The sequence below is a fragment of the Heteronotia binoei genome, chromosome 2 (assembly GCF_032191835.1).
Source record: "Heteronotia binoei isolate CCM8104 ecotype False Entrance Well chromosome 2, APGP_CSIRO_Hbin_v1, whole genome shotgun sequence".
Classification (NCBI taxonomy): Eukaryota; Metazoa; Chordata; class Lepidosauria; order Squamata; family Gekkonidae; genus Heteronotia; species Heteronotia binoei.
This window is the reverse complement of record NC_083224.1, coordinates 124,219,106-124,234,289: the sequence shown is the minus strand read 5'-3', so window position 1 is coordinate 124,234,289 and position 15,184 is coordinate 124,219,106. Positions and strand designations below refer to the sequence as shown.

The 15,184-nt window shown below is 43.0% G+C and overlaps 1 protein-coding gene across 2 annotated transcripts in view; it reads right to left on the bottom strand.

The window, feature by feature from the left end:
- The window catches only part of LEPR (leptin receptor), a 136,782-nt gene that overhangs the window by 104,251 nt on the left and 17,347 nt on the right, over positions 1-15,184 (bottom strand). Inside the window, exons 3-4 of one of the 2 annotated variants that reach the window (XM_060231965.1) lie at positions 13,624-13,920; positions 11,661-11,784 (exon numbers count right to left, since the gene is read on the bottom strand). In XM_060231965.1, coding sequence (XP_060087948.1) covers positions 11,661-11,784; positions 13,624-13,920 — 421 coding nt within the window. Of the gene's footprint in view, positions 1-11,660; positions 11,788-13,623; positions 13,921-15,184 lie in introns of those variants that run through there. The other variant, XM_060231967.1, reaches the window with a different exon arrangement.

Genomic DNA, 15,184 nt, shown 5'->3' with positions numbered 1-15,184 from the left:
CTTTTCTCTTCTCAATGTGATCTGCACCCCCAACAGTAAGATGAAGACTTCAATGCCATTTTTCCCACTCTGCATGACTTCACTGAATCTTAACTTTTGGTCTTGATTTCCTACTGCAACACAGGGATCCATCTTGGTTTTCTTTTGTTTGTTTCAGAGTATATCCCTTTTACATTCCGGTTCCACCGACATCAACAAAATCTCTTTAGCACTCAACTCCTGTGGCTTCGCAGTTACGCCATCTTCCAGCATAAGAGAACCCATTTGTTCTCTAATAAATTACATTAGTGAGACAAGATCCTGTTTCAGAGAACTGATTAAAGGTAAGGTATTTTCTTTGTAAAACATTTCACTAGGCAGTGCCATTTTCTCTGAGAGCAATCAGTCTCTTAATCCCAGTTGAAAGAAACTTCAAGATCCTGTTAAGTCCACATTCCACAACAGCTCCAGCTGTGATTTCAAATGTTCTCCTTTCAAATGCAAATAGGTGACAGAGAAAGATCTCTCCAAAATACATCTTGTTTACGTTCAGATCATATTGCAGCCTAATCACAGTCTTTTTAACATATGTCCAATTATAACCCGGGTCATTTTTATTCTTTGTATTCAGTCCAATTTCAATGATTATCAGTATTTAAGATTGCTCAAAGACTTTACGAGGCCTTCTCTCTCTTTTTGAACCAGCCTCTCATTATTATGCAAACGTGACCCATTGTCAGCAGTGTGAAAAGTCACTTACTTGTCAAGCAGAACTGCCACATTAAGAGTAGAAAGACGCTACTTCAAAGGTGTACAGAGAGAAGTGAAAGTAAGAAAGCAGTCGGTGTTCATCTTTTTCAACTGGTGATTCACCAGCTTTCATGGCTGCGGAGCCTCGGGACGCGCAAAGAACATAGGAGCCTCTGCCGTTGGACTCCTAGTCCCATTGCAAAAGTCCCATGCCGAAGTAAACCCCAACAGGGTTTTTCTGGGGGGGGGGGGGTATCACTTCTGTGACACACCTCCGTCAGCCAGAATCAGAGGTGTTGCAGGAGAGCGATCTGCAGACACCTCTGCCGGCAAGATGACGGAGCCTGGAAGCCTTGAATCTAACTTTTTAACAAAAATGAGAATCCAGAAACCCTTCTGACTCAGTCTCACCCAATCTCTAGCTTGTTACAGCTACCATCTGCTCTGCCTGTGTGGGAAGATTTCAGGAAGTAACAGTGTTTTTCCTGCATATCCATAGGGTCCCACTGCTATTCAGAAACCCACTCCAAGTCTCTGCCTGAAACTGTTTCAACAGTTAGCATTAATATAACTGTTAATAACAACACAGCATTTATTGGCAGGCTGATACATGGCTTAACAGACTGAAGACTAACCACTGTCTTGGAATTTGAAATTTGTTTTAGATCTTTTGAAACATTAATCTCTGTTGCACAAAGCAATATTTATATAAAGTATCTTCAGTTAGTAGTCACAGACTTAATCCAAACACAGTAGACTAATATTGAAACAGTGGTGTAAAATATTCTGAGCACTCACTTTCTGCTTCTATTTCTGTATAGCTAAATCAAACTGATAAACCTGTTGTTAAAGAATGGATGTGAATAAGGACTTGCACAATCCTTGTTACTTAACTAGGCATAAAGTTATTATGAAACAGAAGTAAAACCTAGCACTGCCCTAAATGCTTTCAAACATATAAGGATCTCATTAGTTTTTAAACAATATAGGCTGGCCAGATCAAGTCAAGTTTATTATGATCTGAGATCAGAATTCAGAATCAAAGTTCTCAGCAAACATAAGAACATAAGAGAAGCCATGTTGGATAAGGCCAATGGGCCATCCAGTCCAACACTCTGTGTCACACAGTGGCAAAAAAAAAATTATATACATATATATATACACTGTAGCTAATAGCCACTGATGGACCTCTGCTCCATATTTTTATCTAACCCCCTCTTGAAGCTGGCTATGCTTGTAGCCGCCACCACCTCCTGTGGCAGTGAATTCCACATGTTAATCACCTTTTGGGTGAAGAAGTATCTCCTTTTATCCGTTCTAACCCGACTGCTCAGCAATTTCATTGAATGCCCACGAGTTCTTGTATTGTGAGAAAGGGAGAAAAGTACTTCTTTCTCTACCTTCTCCATCCCATGCATAACCTTGTAAACCTCTATCATGTCACCCCGCAGTCGATGTTTCTCCAAGCTAAAGAGCCCCAAGCGCTTCAACCTTTCTTCATAGGGAAAGTGTTCCAACCCTTTAATCATTCTAGTTGCCCTTTTCTGCATTTTTTCCAATGCTATAATATCCTTTTTGAGATGCGGTAACCAGAATTGCACACAATATTCCAAATGAGACCGCATCATCGATTTATACAGGGGCATTATGATACTGGCTGATTTGTTTTCAATTCCCTTCCTAATAATTCCCAGCATGGCGTTGGCCTTTTTTATTGCAATCACACACTGTCTTGACATTGTCAGTGAGTTATCTACCACGACCCCAAGATCTCTCTCTTGGTCAGTCTCTGCCAGTTCACACCCCTTCAACTTGTATTTGTAGCTGGGATTCTTGGCCCCAATGTGCATTACTTTGCACTTGGCCACATTGAACCTCATCTGCCATGTTGACGTCCACTCACCCAGCCTCAACAGATCCCTTTGGAGTTCCTCACAATCCTCTCTGGTTCTCACCACCCTGAACAATTTAGTGTCATCTGCAAACTTGGCCACTTCACTGCTTACTCTCAACTCCAAATCATTTATGAACAAGTTAAAGAGCATGGACTCAGTACTGAAACCTGCAGCACTCGACTGCTTACCGTCCTCCACTTCGAAGACTGCCCATTTATACTGACTCTCTGCTTCCTATTAATTAGCCAGTTTTTGATCCACAAGAGGACCTGTCCTTTTACTCCATGACTCTCGAGCTTTCTAAGGAGCCTTTGATGAGGAACTTTATCAAAAGCTTTCTGGAAGTCAAGGTAAACAATATCTATCGGGTCTCCTTTGTCCACATGTTTGTTCACCCCCTCAAAAAAATGTAACAGGTTAGTGAGGCAAGATCTTCCCTTACAGAACCCATGCTGAGTCTTCCTCAATAACTTGTGCTCATCAATGTGCCTACTCATTCTGTCCTTGATAATGGTTTCTACCAACTTTCCCGGTATTGAAGTCAGACTGACTAGCCTGTAGTTTCCCGGATCTCCTCTGAAACCCTTTTTAAAGATGGGGGTGACACTTGCTACCTTCCAGTTTTCAGGAACGGAAACAGATTTCAATGAAAGATTACAGATTTTTGTCAGAAGATCCACAAGTTCAACTTTGAGTTCTTTCAGAACTCTTGGATGTATGCCATCCGGACCTGGTGACTTATTAGTTTTTAATTCGTCTATAAGTTGTAGGTCCTCCTCTCTTGTCACCTCAATCTGACTCAGGTCTTTCAACACCCCTTCCAAAATAAGTGGTTCTGGAGCAGGCAAACACTTCTCATCTTCCACAGTGAAGGCAAAAAATGCATTCAGCTTTTCAGCCACTTCCCTATCCTCCTTCAGTAATCCTTTGACCCCTTGGTCATCCAAGGGCCCCACTGCCTCCCTGGCTGGTTTCCTGCTTCTAATATATTTGAAGAAATTTTTATTGTTGGTCTTTTATGTTTTTTGCAATATGCTCCTCATAGTCCCTTTTTGCCTGCCTGATCACAGTCTTGCATTTGATTTGCCACTGCCTGTGTTCCCTTTTATTAATCTCACTTGGACTAGCTTTCCACCGCTTAAAGGACTCCTTCTTACCTTTTACAGCTTCCATTACTTTGTTTGTTAACCATGCAGGCCTTTTCTTATACCTGTTTGTGCCTTTCCTAACTTGTGGTATATATTTTATCTGAGCTTCTAGGATTGTAGTATTAAATAGCCTCCAAGCTTCCTCAAGGGTTTTGACTGTATTTACCTTTCCATTCAGTTTCCTCTTCACATGCCTCCTCATCTCAGAGAATTTACCCCTTTTAAAGTTAAACATGGTTGTGCTGATCTTTTGGGGCAACTCTCTATTTATACAAATGGTGAAATCAATAACGTTATGGTCACTGCTCCCAAGCAGTGCAATCACTTTTACATCTCTCACCAAGTCTTGGGCATTACTTAGGACCAAATCCAGGATCACCCCACCCCTGGGAGGTTCAGAGACCATCTGCTCCATAGCACAGTCATTGAGAGCATCTAGAAACTCAATCTCTTTCTCTTGACCAGAACACATATTGACCCAATCAGTTTTTACGTCTAGCCACTATCTTTAAGCTTTCCATCATATTATAGTAGTCCTCTATCTTTTGATTTGGTGGGCGATAACAAACTCCCATAGTTAAATTTCCTTTTGGGCCCTCTATTTCAACCCAAAGCATTTCTAGAAGGGAATCTAATTCTCTGACCTCAGTCTTACTGGACCGTATGCCCTCTCTGACATACAGAGCCACCCCACCTCCAACCCTTCCCTCCCTATCCTTCCGATATATATCCAGGAATCACCGTGTCCCACTGATTCTCCTCATTCCACCAAGTTTCTGAAATTCCCACAATGTCTATGTTTTCTCCCAACACTAAACATTCCAACTCACCAATTTTACTCTGAACACTTCTAGCATTTGTGTACAAACATCTATAATTTTCCAGGCAAGCTAGGCCCACCACCTTCCTCCTGCCGCCTCAAGACTCTGGCAGGCAGTCCATTCTGTTTGTCACCATCTCAGTGGACAACTCTGATCCATTACCCAGTAGAAAAGTAACAGCTAACCCTTCACCTCTTTGAGATGAGTCCTCCCGAACCAGAGACATTTCATCTCCTGTCGGCTTTCCCCCAAGATTTAGTTTAAAAACTGCTCTGCAACCTTTTGATTTTAAGCGCCAGCAGCCTGGTTCCATCTGGGGACAAGTGGAGACCGTCTTTTTTGTACAGCTCCCACTTGTTTCAGAAAGCATCCCAGTGCCTAACAAACGTAAACCCTTCCTCCTTACACCATCGTCTCATCCACACATTGAGACTTCTAATTTGTGCCTGTCTCTTCAGCCCTGCACGTGGAACAGGTAGCGCTTCTGAAAAGGCTACCTTGGAGGTACTGGCCTTAAGTCTCCCACCTAGCAGCCTAAATTTTTCCTCCAGGACCTCACGACTGCATTTCCCCACATCGTTGGTGCCAACATGCACCACGACCACTGGCTCCTCCCCAGCACTATCAGCCTGTCTACTACATGTGTAATGTCCACTACCTTCGCACCAGGCAGGCAAGTCACCATATGGTCAGTGTGCGGTTTTGCCACCCAGCTGTCTACTTGCCTAAGGATCAAATCACCAACTACCAAGACCCCCACACACACACTCCCTGCCCAGGGATGGTTCCTTGGCGCGAAAGGATTCTCGCTCACCAACTGAAGAAGAGGTCCCTTCTGAGGGTGCATTCCCCTTATCCTCAGCCCGGTGCCCTGTTCCCTCTCTACCCTCATGCTCCCTGGCAGCAACAGGGCTGCCACGTTCAGAGTGGGGCTCATCTAACACATCCCCGAGAGTCTTCTCCGAGTGCCTAACTGACTGTCTCTGCTTCTCCAGGTCAGTCACCTCAGCCTCAAGGGTACAAACTCGTTCCCTGAGGACCAGGAGCTCCTTGCATTGAGCACACACCCAAGACTTCTGTCCTGTGGGCAGATAGTCATACTTGTGACACTCAGTGCAAAACACTGAAAATCCCCCACCCCCCTGCTGGCATTCTACCTTCATGATAGCTTTTTTAAAAAAATACAGTCCCCTTTTAAACCCTGTTTGTTTATGTGGCTCCCCACCTGGAGAGTCTACTTACCTTATTGGGAACACAAGGAATCTGGGTTCCTGGTCCTTACACAGCCCCCAAGCTAAGAGCCACAGGCCAAGAGCCCTTTAGCTCTCGCCTCTGGCAAGGCACAGCTTAATAATGAAAAGAGGGTGGGGAACCCAGCCACTCCTAATCAATCAGAAACAAACACCTTCAATCACCTTCACCTTCAGCCCTTCACGTGAACTCAGAACTTTTCAGCAACTCCCCCAGCTGCTAAGCACAAACCTCATGCTTGTAGCACTTCTCTGCTCTATCCCAGAGCTCTCTGCAATGTGCGTTTACGTTGCTTCCATATCTTAAATACACTACATACACTAAACATAAAATGCAATACTGGGTTGAAATATTAAGACTGAGTACAAAATCTGGCTACTTTAAAGGTTGTTTTGTTACAACAATTTCCAAGGAGATAAATATAAAACTGATTAGTTCTACCTGGGACATTGGATAAAACTGGAGTAATACAAATATTTCAAATATTCTGGTAAAATTGACAGTTTAATAAAACATGCTCGATTGTCTCTACCACTTCTAAATGTCATGGGCAGAGACGTTTCTCATAGGGAATTCAAGCAACTCTCCCGTTAAGAAGGGCAGATTGAAGAACAGTCAGTCGGGCAAGTCTGAAGACTCTGCAATGTTTAGGGCAGTGGTGCTAACCTATGGCACACGTCCCAAAGGTGGCACTCAGAGCCCTCTCTGTGGGCACGCGCTCTCCCTCACTCTTCCCCCCACACACGAGGCTCGGCTCCCATGCCCCCCCCATTTTCCCTCCCTCCCCAGAGCTGCAATGCAGCTGTGTTCTGTGGCCCCCCTCCTCCTCAGAGGCGTGCTGAGCCATGATGCGCTGAAGCGGGACCCTACCGGCTTCAATGCGGCCAGTGTGCCTTCTAACGCTTTGAAGTCTGCTCCCCTTCACTTATGGCTTCAAAGAGTTAGAAGGCACGCTGGCCACATTGAAGCTGGTAGGATCCAGCTTCGGCACAGAATGGCTCGGCGCATCTCTGAAAAGGAGGGGGCCATGGAGCATGGCTGCATTGCAGCTCAGGGAAGAGAGGCAAGGTGGGAGGCGGCCGTGGGGTGAAGCCAAGCCTCATGCGTGGGGAGGGAGGGAGCACACGTTCCCACAGAGAGGGCTCTGAGTGGCTAGGTTTGGAGAGGGATTTAAAGAAACAAATGCCTTCTCCAAGCTGGCTGAAGGGGGGGGGGGCTTCGAGAGCCACACAATAGTTGTGAAAGAACCATCTGTGGCTCCCGAGTCACGGTTTGGCCACCCCTGCTCCAGGTGGTAGCTGGAGGTTGCTGGCTTTTACAACTGATCTCCAGGTGACGGAGGTCAGTTCACCTGGAGAAAATATCTGCTTTGGAAGGTGGACCCTGTGGCATTATACCCTTCTGAGCATGGGTGCAGAACAGGGTTGCCAACCTCCAGGTGGTGGCTGGAAAGCTCCTGGAATTACAATGAATTTCCAGGTGATAAGATACCAGTTTTCCTTCAATATCTCTTTTCCCCAAACTCAGGCTCCTTCCCCCAAATATCCAGGTATTTCCCAACCCAAACCTGACAACCCTAACTGGGCCTCCTTCAGAGAGACAACAGGGCACTCCAACCTTTTTGAGCTCATGGGCACCTTTGGAATTCTGACATGGGGGGGTGCAACCACAATGCAGCCCCCAAGCACAACACACAGAGGAAAATTCCTTGCAGGTGTTCCTGCAGTTTTAGGAAGGGGATTAAATGGGACCCACTAGGGCAGGGGTGGCCAAACTTGCTTAACATAAGAGCCACATAGAATAAATGTCAGATGTGTGAGAGCCACCAGACACGAACGTCAGATGTCTGAGAGTAGGCAGGCAGGCAGGCAGGCAGGAAAATAGATGGTGGGAGGGAGGGAGAGGTGCAAAGAAAGCAACTTGAACTTTAAATGCATTCTCCAAGCCACTGGCTGGCTTGGCTTGAAGAAGTGGTTTAAGGAGACAAATGCCTTTTCTGGTGGGGGCTTCAAGAGCCACACAATGTGTGTGAAAGAGCCACATGTGGCTCCTGAGCCACAGTTTGGCCACCCATGTACTAGAGAGATGGGTATTAGGCAGCTTCATGTTCTCATGTGGTCAAGACCTGGTTGCGCTTCATATTTCAAAACTGTTGTGGCGCAGTCCAAGCTGAAGGGAAGAAGAGAGCATGGGTGTGTGGGGATGGAAGGGTGGGGGGAGGAGAGATCAGGACCTTGAATCAAGCACTTTTTTAAAGGGATGTGGGTTTATTACAGGAAATGTTGGATCCCACTAACCTGGCAGAAACAGCGGCTGGGATCGCCTCTGGTTTAGGAGTGAAAAGGGAGGAACTGCAGGCTTCCCTTCTTTCAAATACAATGCTTCTGATAGCAGTATCTGAGCAGAGCTCTTTCAAGCTACAGGGACCATAAGGCAAATTGTTGATAAGCTGTTTTTGAACTGTTGAACTGCCGTTCTGGTTTCCAGAGCATCCCTGACAAGTGTTTGTCCAGCCACTGCTTAAAGACTGCCACATAAAAAATGGCCTTGAGAACACTCATGCATCAAACCAAATGGCTTGCATATGATCCTCTATTTCTGAAATACTTCAGTAACAGCAAGGGTGTTTTGAGTGATTCACCCACCCATGTGTTTTTCCCTCTGTTCAGGACTGCAGCACCATAGAACAACCAGCTTGAAAACGGCTAATGCTGTGCTTTAGAGAGTAAATGTGAAAAGGAAGGGCACTTAATCAGGACTGAAAGTGCATGTAGGATGATAATCCAACACTGACAACAAGGGAAACCTGCCAAGACTTTGTAATACCGTTATGTCTCCCCATGGAGAAATTCTCTTATATAAGAAAACTATTTTGTTCAAATTTAACTATTGTTAAAATAGTTTTTCTAGATATGGAAATCTAACAATACGAGGGTCCAAAGAGTCAGACTCAACTGTGTAACTGAACAACAACAAAGCCCCCCACAATTACTTGAGGGTCCCACATTTGTAATACAGAATATGAAGAACGAAGCCCAGGCAATGGCATTGCCATAGCAGTAACATATGCTTTGCTTTGTTTTGCATGGACAAAGATTAGATCCTGGAACAAGCATGGAATTGTTGGACTTTAATAAAGTTGTAAATTCCATGTTTCCTTGGATCACATTCTGAATAAACAGAATTTTAAAAAATGTAACTCAGCAGTTTGGCTTCAACCTGCACTCTTCTGTTGGCAAGTAGAAATAGTACATTGTTCCAATTGCCACTTTGCCTTTTGTCCTATTAAGAAAAAAACAGCTGTGGTATTCATTGGAATTTATTTGATTGTTTGTTTTAATTACAACATGTAGTAATGAATACCCAGCCACTCTTATTTATTTATTTTCCTTTGGAGTTTTGAAAAAGAAAATTATTAAACAATATAGTTCAGTGGAAAAACATAAATTATTACAAAAAAGGATGACACATATTTGGTTGCTGGGGATACCTTAGGTCACATCCTAGGTATTTACAGCTTCTACTGAACAATCTGAGGACTGGCTGGAGAAATTAGGAACACTTGTTGAGCCCCTAGAACACAGTGAATCCAAATCTCTGCCCAAGTGAAGTCACATTCCTCTGTGAGGCCAAACACTGGACCTGTTTACAGCCTGTGGTCACTACCAAATAGCTCTGGAGCTCTTAAGCTGGTGTGTAGCTTCATGCCATCCTCAAACCCCAATCTAAATTCCTTATGTTCTTTTGGTTTAAGTTATTTAAAGCACTGTGTTATCAAAGAGAACGTGTTTTAATAAATAAACAAATATTTTCTCCCTTGTCCTAAGCATGTCTACAGCTAACCAAAGCCTCATATGTTTAATAAAAGGCTTAATAAATAATATGATTTAATAAAAGGTTAGACATTCATTTGTAAGGACTGCAAATAGGCTTGCCAGTCACCAGATCTGGGCAGGGAATCCACCAATTTTTCAAGCTCCTCCCCAACGCCAGCCAGCTAGCCAGTGGGGGAAGCCCTGCCCCCAACAGCCGTCATGTGCCTTCAAACCTTGGCAGGTTTAGAAGAGGCTTGCAACTGTGTTTCTGAATGTGTGTGCCTTTAAATCTCATCAAGAGGAAAGCTGCAGGAGGGCAGGGTGAGCAGACAGAGTCACATTGTTCTCAGTCCCTCTGTTTGAAAGAAAACTCCACCTCCCTAGGCTATTCTTTAATTTTCCTATTAGTCTGAAAAAGCTGGCTGAAATACAGCAGATGGCTATATTCAGCAACATGAGTAAATTGCTCCATAACAGTGTGTGCTTGCTAACTATGTTTATTTTGTCTGCTTTGTGAGTGTGTGTATGTTCACTTTCACGTAGTGGAAGTTTAACTGCTGAGGGATGAGGAAATTAAGACTATTCAGGAGAACTGCACTGCTGTATTTTTATTTATTTATTTTAGGGAATGGGAAAGTCTTCAGGCTCCATCGCCACAGTCCCTCAGTTCCACCCCTGAAATCCTATTTTCTGAGTTGGACCTAACAACCCTAACTACAAATGCTGCATAAGTACCAGGGGTCGTTTCATAGAAAAAGAGGTGCTGGAGTTCATTAGCACAACTCATTCACATAACTCATTTGCATATGCCACACACCCCTGACATCACCAGCAGGTGTACTAAATTATATCAGGTCAGTATCTACCTTAAAATGCTTCTTGAATTATAATTGTCATAATAAAACCTTACTCCCAATCCCATCGTACTTTTTGAATTACTTTCTCCTATGTAGCCACAGTGGCATAATAGAGATTTCCATCTGTCTGCTTTATGTTTTGGTGATTTTCCCATTTTTTGTCTGGAAAAATATTAGAAAGTTTGCCAAATCTTAAAGTTCAGCAAAATCCTCACAGGGGGTTTGAACACTGGAGCCCAGAAGCAATTTTTTTTGTGTGTGGTGGGGGGGAGAAAGAAAGAGCACAATAAAATTTAGAGGTTCCAGAGCTCTGCTCCTGTGAGCTCCTGCCCAAAATGAGGCCTGTTTATATGAATTAACAGTTCAGCACTTTCAAGCAGCAAAACGAAGCACATCAAAAGTGCAGGGCTTTTTTTGTAGAAAAAGCCTAGCAGGAACTCATTTGCATATTAGGCCACACCAAGCCAGCTGGAACTGTGTTCCTGTGCGTTCCTGCTCAAAAAAAACCCTGCAGAAGTACATACTGGATATGTACCAGTCAGATAAAAGAAGAAGATATTGGATTTATACCCAGTTTGGGTATAAATTTATAGCCACTTTAGATTTTGGGTATAGATTTATACTCAGTTTGGGAGACCAAGTTCAGTGCTGTGGTTAAGTGCATGGTCTTTTATCTGGGAGAACTGGGTTTGATTCACCACTCTTCCACTTGTATGTATACAATGGAGTTTCATAAAAGGTATGTTCAATGTTCAGTCAGTCCAAACACTCCAATAACTGAAGGAACGTAAGGTGCCTGATGTCAATATGATGATGCAGGCTAAACTGACACTGGAAGACCTAAAAGTAAAAAGTTGCACAAGCAGCATAATGACAGATGAAGCCTTTGACCTGCCAAAAATAAAATGTGCAATTTCATACAAGGACAAAGATATACCAGAGGGGATATCTCCTGTGCTAACCACTTCCATTTAAAATTTGAAATACTTGTCTAACTCATGATTTTTCCATCTTTCCCATCCATAATTGACAACCACAGAGGAAAACAACTTGCAAGTAAATATTATATAAAATCTGACACAAGCTTAAAGTTACAAAATAGAAATATTTCAGGAATTTCAAATTTGGCATAAATTATACTTACAATGTATATAAGAGATTAACTGTAAAATCCTCAGTCAGATAAGATGATTTACTAGATAATCCCACAACACAAAACAATTCCTGTGAGTTTACTGCTGTCCAAAATTGAAGATTCCATATTGAATCTAAATAGGAAAGTTAAACATAATTCAAAACCTTCTAATAAACTGAGGCTACTGAAATATTACTACTACTTCTAATAATAAAGATGATGATGGTGGTGATGATGATTATGATACAGTAAAATACATTTCAAGGAAACTAATTGACATTTTAAATATCTGAATAAATAGCAAAGCTGCTACTCTGTGTACCATACTAATCTTAGCAGCAGTATAAAAACCAATAAACAATCCACTTTTATTTTTAGGCTGTAATTGTCAGCCTCAGGCCTCATTAGTCCTCCTCAGAAGATGAGGATGTGATGGTGACTGACCCCATGAAGGTCAAAATCCTGCCAGACTCTGAGTCCTATGACTTCCAGGATCCATCAGAAGACAAGCAGTCATCTGTGGCTGCCAGGAATAAAGCTCAGATGGCCCATAAACAGAAGGCAGAGACTGGAGCTGCAATTGAACTCACTATTACCAAGAGATCCAGACCCTAGGAACGGAGAAAATGGAAGTCACAGTTGGAAGCTCAGCTCAGACAGAAGAGTGCATGACTGGCCACCTGGAACCTCTCCTCTGCTATAAGGCATCAGACCTAGCATGAGGCTTTGCAGAATGCTGGACAGGTGCCTACAAACTTTGGGCCACTGTTATAGCTGCCAACACTATAAATAGAATCTACAAAATGTAGTGCTTGCCAGGGCTTTTCTTGTATCAGGAACTCCTTTGCATATTAGGACACATCCCCTGATGTAGCCAATCCTCCAAGAGCTTTCAGGTCTCTTAGTACAGGGCCTACTGTGTGGCCTAATATGCAAAGGAGTTCCTGATACAAAAAAAGCCCTGGTGCTTGCTATCCCTGGCTTGATTATGCTTGTGTAGACTTTTGCCTGACCCCAGTCTCTCAACCTGATGACAGAAATTTAAGATGACCTGTTTTCTCACAATGAAACCTAGGTACTGTAAGTTTAATAAACTTCACACAGGCTGCTTCCTGCCAACAGACCACATGAGTTTATGCAGCTTCCCCACATTTTATATGGAAGAATGTTAGAAACAACTTTTTTGAATTAACACCTATGGTGTCTCAGAGTTCAATCACAAAGCCGCTAAGCTAATGATGGAGAAAAGTCAACCAATACCGGCTCAAGTCTATGGAAAGTTATTTATGTGAAGCCACACAGTGAACTCAGCACTGGTCAGTTTTTGATACCCAATCCTTCCTACCCAAATTCTACAATAGCAATTTGGTATCAAAAGCTGTTCCTGGTGTTGTCAATAGCTACAACGGATTTGGGTGAATAAACTGGCTTGTAACAGAAACTTATTTGGTCAACTATTCTGTTCTCCTGGTTGGCTGTAATCAGTTCTCTTCTCTGAATGATTATATGCTTCCCACATTTTTTATCAATTGACCATCCAGGACCAAAACATGGTCTCTTTACTATCATCTTCCTGCCCTGCTGTTGTTTCCAGTGGTCTTTCTTACCAAGCTATACCCCAGCCCTAGCTTCTGTGGCTGCAGCTGTGGCTAAAAGGTAAGACCATGGTTTGGGTTCAAACCTTGTTTTCCACTGGATGAAGAGCATTCTCATTGGAGGAGGAGGAGGGATTATTTTCACTGACTCCCTCTTCCCATTGCAGTCCCCCCTGAGCCTTCAGGCAGCAGTGGAAAAGGGAACACAGGAAAATTATGGTCTACTTTCTGAGCTCTACTCACACTCTAATTTTGATCTAAGCCTAGACTTCTAGATTTCTCTGTTATTAACAGGCAGGTGCTTCTAGATCGCTCAGATTAGCTCAGGTGGTCCCACCTCTCTATTGCATTATGATTCAGAGACTATCTGAAAATACCTTCTACTAGCATACCTATTTGTTGAGTGAATTCCTTGGTTTCCTTCTCTGCAGTGTATATAAAGCAATTAACATATGTATCAGTCCAGTCACAACACAAGAAGTGATCTTCAGCCACCAATGCTGTGGCATTTGCTTTAGTTGGATCAGGTTCCTCATTTGAATTAAGACTGTTTTCTGCAATTGCTTCAAACAAAGGAAATCCAGAATTCTTCCCAGTTGGTTCACATGGTAACTGAAAGCTTTGTGGAGGAATCCGATATACCATGCAATGGGAAATTACCACTTGAAGAAAATCTACAGGCACAAAAAGAAAAAGAAAAGATTCAAAGTCGAAGACTTCATTTTGGAGGCAGCATTTATCATCAAAAGACAAATTCCAGGCAAGGAGCAAACATTTCCAAGTGCAAAATCATAAAAATGCTTCTGTTGAGGCCTTTGACACTGCTTTTATCTCCTAGTTTTGTTATTTTTGTAATTCAGTTATTGGTCTGAGATGAAAACCTGAAGACCATGATTCACATAGAAATTCAGACAATTGCTTGGATCCACTAGAATTTGTGTTTCTGTCTATGGAATAGAGCATCCCTGCCTCTTTCCTCCTGTTGAAACATAGCACGTCCCTATGAAACGTTGTACTTAGGGAAAAGGAGCTCCCCAAGAACAGCTAGAGGTCTGCAGCAGGAGTGTAGAATTGGCGAAAATCACCTCTCCACCCATCCACAAAAACCTCTCCTAGGATCCAATGCATGGATATGAATTACTATTTCCATCAGAGATATTCTGTAGTAGCGTTGTCTTTCATTGAAAAGGAGTACATGTAAAGCATGTATTACAATTTTTAGGCACCAATCACTAGTGGAAGCCTGAGATTTCATACCTCAGGATAGTCCAGGGGTGGCCAAACTGTGGCTCAGGAGCCACACGTGGCTCTTTCACACATATTGTGTGACTCTCAAAGCCTCCACCACCTTGTCAAGCTGGCTTGGAGAAGGCATTTCTCTCTTTAAATCACTTCTCCAAGCCAGCCAGCAGCTTGAAGAATGCATTTAAAGTTAAAGTTGCTTTCTTTCCACCTCTCCCTCTCTCCCCCATCTGTTTGCCTGCCTGCCTGCCTGCCTCCCTCCCTTCTTCTCTTGTGGCTCTCAAACATCTGACAGTCATGTCTTGTGGCTCTCAAACATCTGATGTTTATTCTATATGGCTCTTAAGTTAAACAAGTTTGGCCATCCCTGGGATAGGCCACTGTTTCTAATCTAACAGTACTTCCATACTGAGGATCTGGGGATGCTGATTCAGTGCACCTAAAAGCCAAGAGAGGCCAAGCTCGCTTAATGTAAGAGCCACAAAGAATAAACATCAGAGGTTTGGGAAAGATAACATCAAAATGGGGGTGGGGGAAGACTTGGACAGTGAGTAATTAGGAGACAACTTAATGTGACTTCTCAAAAAAAACCCCACTAATCTGGATGCCGACTCAGAGCAAATCAATAACTACTCTGAGACTCACATTGGTTCAAAAGACCAACTGTAGTACAAAATCTGTTGTATGTTTTTTGTT